Below are 1,481 nucleotides of genomic sequence, written 5' to 3'. Positions count from 1 at the left end.
CACGGCAAGAACTCTATCACCACGAGCTCCGGAGAGAGAGCTCAGGTTTATGCGGGTGATGTCTACCCTGCCGCCGGGTAAGTATGTCTACAAGGGACCTCTCTTCAGTATGACTTACGATGTGAACATGGATCATGAAGTTACATTCTCCATCTACGTGCCTAAGCCTCCGCATCATAGGGGTGATATACCGAAACCTGCTTCTATTTCCCTTGGCCCGTACTTTCTACGAAGTGCTACTGGTTTCACTTACTATCTCGACTTCGGGAAGCCTGGGCCCGGCGGAAATCATTGGCGTGTGGAGCTCGACCGCTTCCTCAGAAACACTGGCCTAATGGAGTCTGACAAGGTCTACCCATCTGATCCTAGCCAAGAGTGGGATCTTACAGTACTGACCTCTACAAGCACTATCACGACCAACTTCCAAAAGAAAAGGATCGAGTTCAAGAGGGTCGCACCCCACTAGGCGCCGAGTGCATGCGTGGTCGAGGCAGGACTCCTGCCGCAGGAGTGCCTCTAATCGAGATGCGCAGTCCCAAGTGGTGTAAAATTTTTACTCTTTGAAAAAGGTGGAATTTCATGCTGACAGCGCTCGACTCACAACGAGAAGTTCATCTTCCGAAGGGAAGCTTTGTGAGCTGAGAGGTCGGTCATGGTCCACCTCAACAGGGCCATCATGAGATACCCAACTCAGAGTTGGCAACTCTCTTTCATTTCATCTTTGCGATAGTATTTCTCAGAAAAAGTGATAATCATTATCTCCTGCCTTACCGATTATATTCCGTGATACGATCGAGTAGGGGTGCGTGACATCCCCTACTTTTTATTTTTCATTTTGGGACATTGCGAAGGATCGGGGGTTCTTACTACCGATATCGTTTCGAATTGTGCTGCAGCAATTGCGAGCTCGTAGATGATTCGTTTCACGTGCAACAACTAACCTCCAGGGGGTTGTCCATCTTCGATCGCCGTTTTTTCGTCCAGGGCAGTCCAATGCCTGGTGACCAAAACTCGGATATCCATTATCATGCTATCTGTTTCCGCCAACCTATGCCTTCAACTCGATTTGTTCAGTGGGTTAGCGAACATTTGTCAAATATCGAGCTCCAGCACGAGAGGAACAACAGTGAGGTGTCGAATAGTCTACCCGAATCAGGTCCCTGATATAGCGATAGACTATTCATATTGCTACCGGTACCCTCCCAGGCTGAGAAGTACAACCGTTGTACTACAACGTGCTTCCCAGCCGTCGCCATACGCTGGGAGTCCCAGCGTACGACGAGCTGCCGATAAACATACAGAGGGACAGATCGCCTCAAGGCCTTGCTGCCAATCGCCCACTGGCCACCCCGCCAACTTTGGCTTACGTCATTTTCCAGGGCGATTTGCACCCGATCTACACAATCCTCCAGCGATGCTCCAGACCAGCGAGTTGACCCAGAGAAATTTTGGAGTCGGGCAACACGCCCGATAATACGTAA

The 1,481-nt window shown here is 50.1% G+C and overlaps 1 protein-coding gene across 1 annotated transcript; it reads left to right on the top strand.

Moving 5' to 3' along the window:
• Positions 1-109: 109 nt before the first annotated feature.
• On the top strand, positions 110-466 carry Pmar_PMAR010589 (hypothetical protein; the record flags this gene model as incomplete). Its single annotated transcript, XM_002767930.1, has 1 exon — positions 110-466. One exon carries the CDS (start codon positions 110-112, stop codon positions 464-466), a length of 357 nt encoding a protein of 118 aa, XP_002767976.1.
• Positions 467-1,481: the final 1,015 nt, after the last annotated feature.

This window comes from Perkinsus marinus (assembly GCF_000006405.1).
Source record: "Perkinsus marinus ATCC 50983 genomic scaffold scf_1104296969514, whole genome shotgun sequence".
NCBI lineage: Eukaryota > Perkinsozoa > Perkinsida > Perkinsidae > Perkinsus > Perkinsus marinus.
The sequence above is the reverse complement of the archived record's forward strand: the minus strand, read 5'-3'. Positions and strand labels throughout refer to the sequence as shown.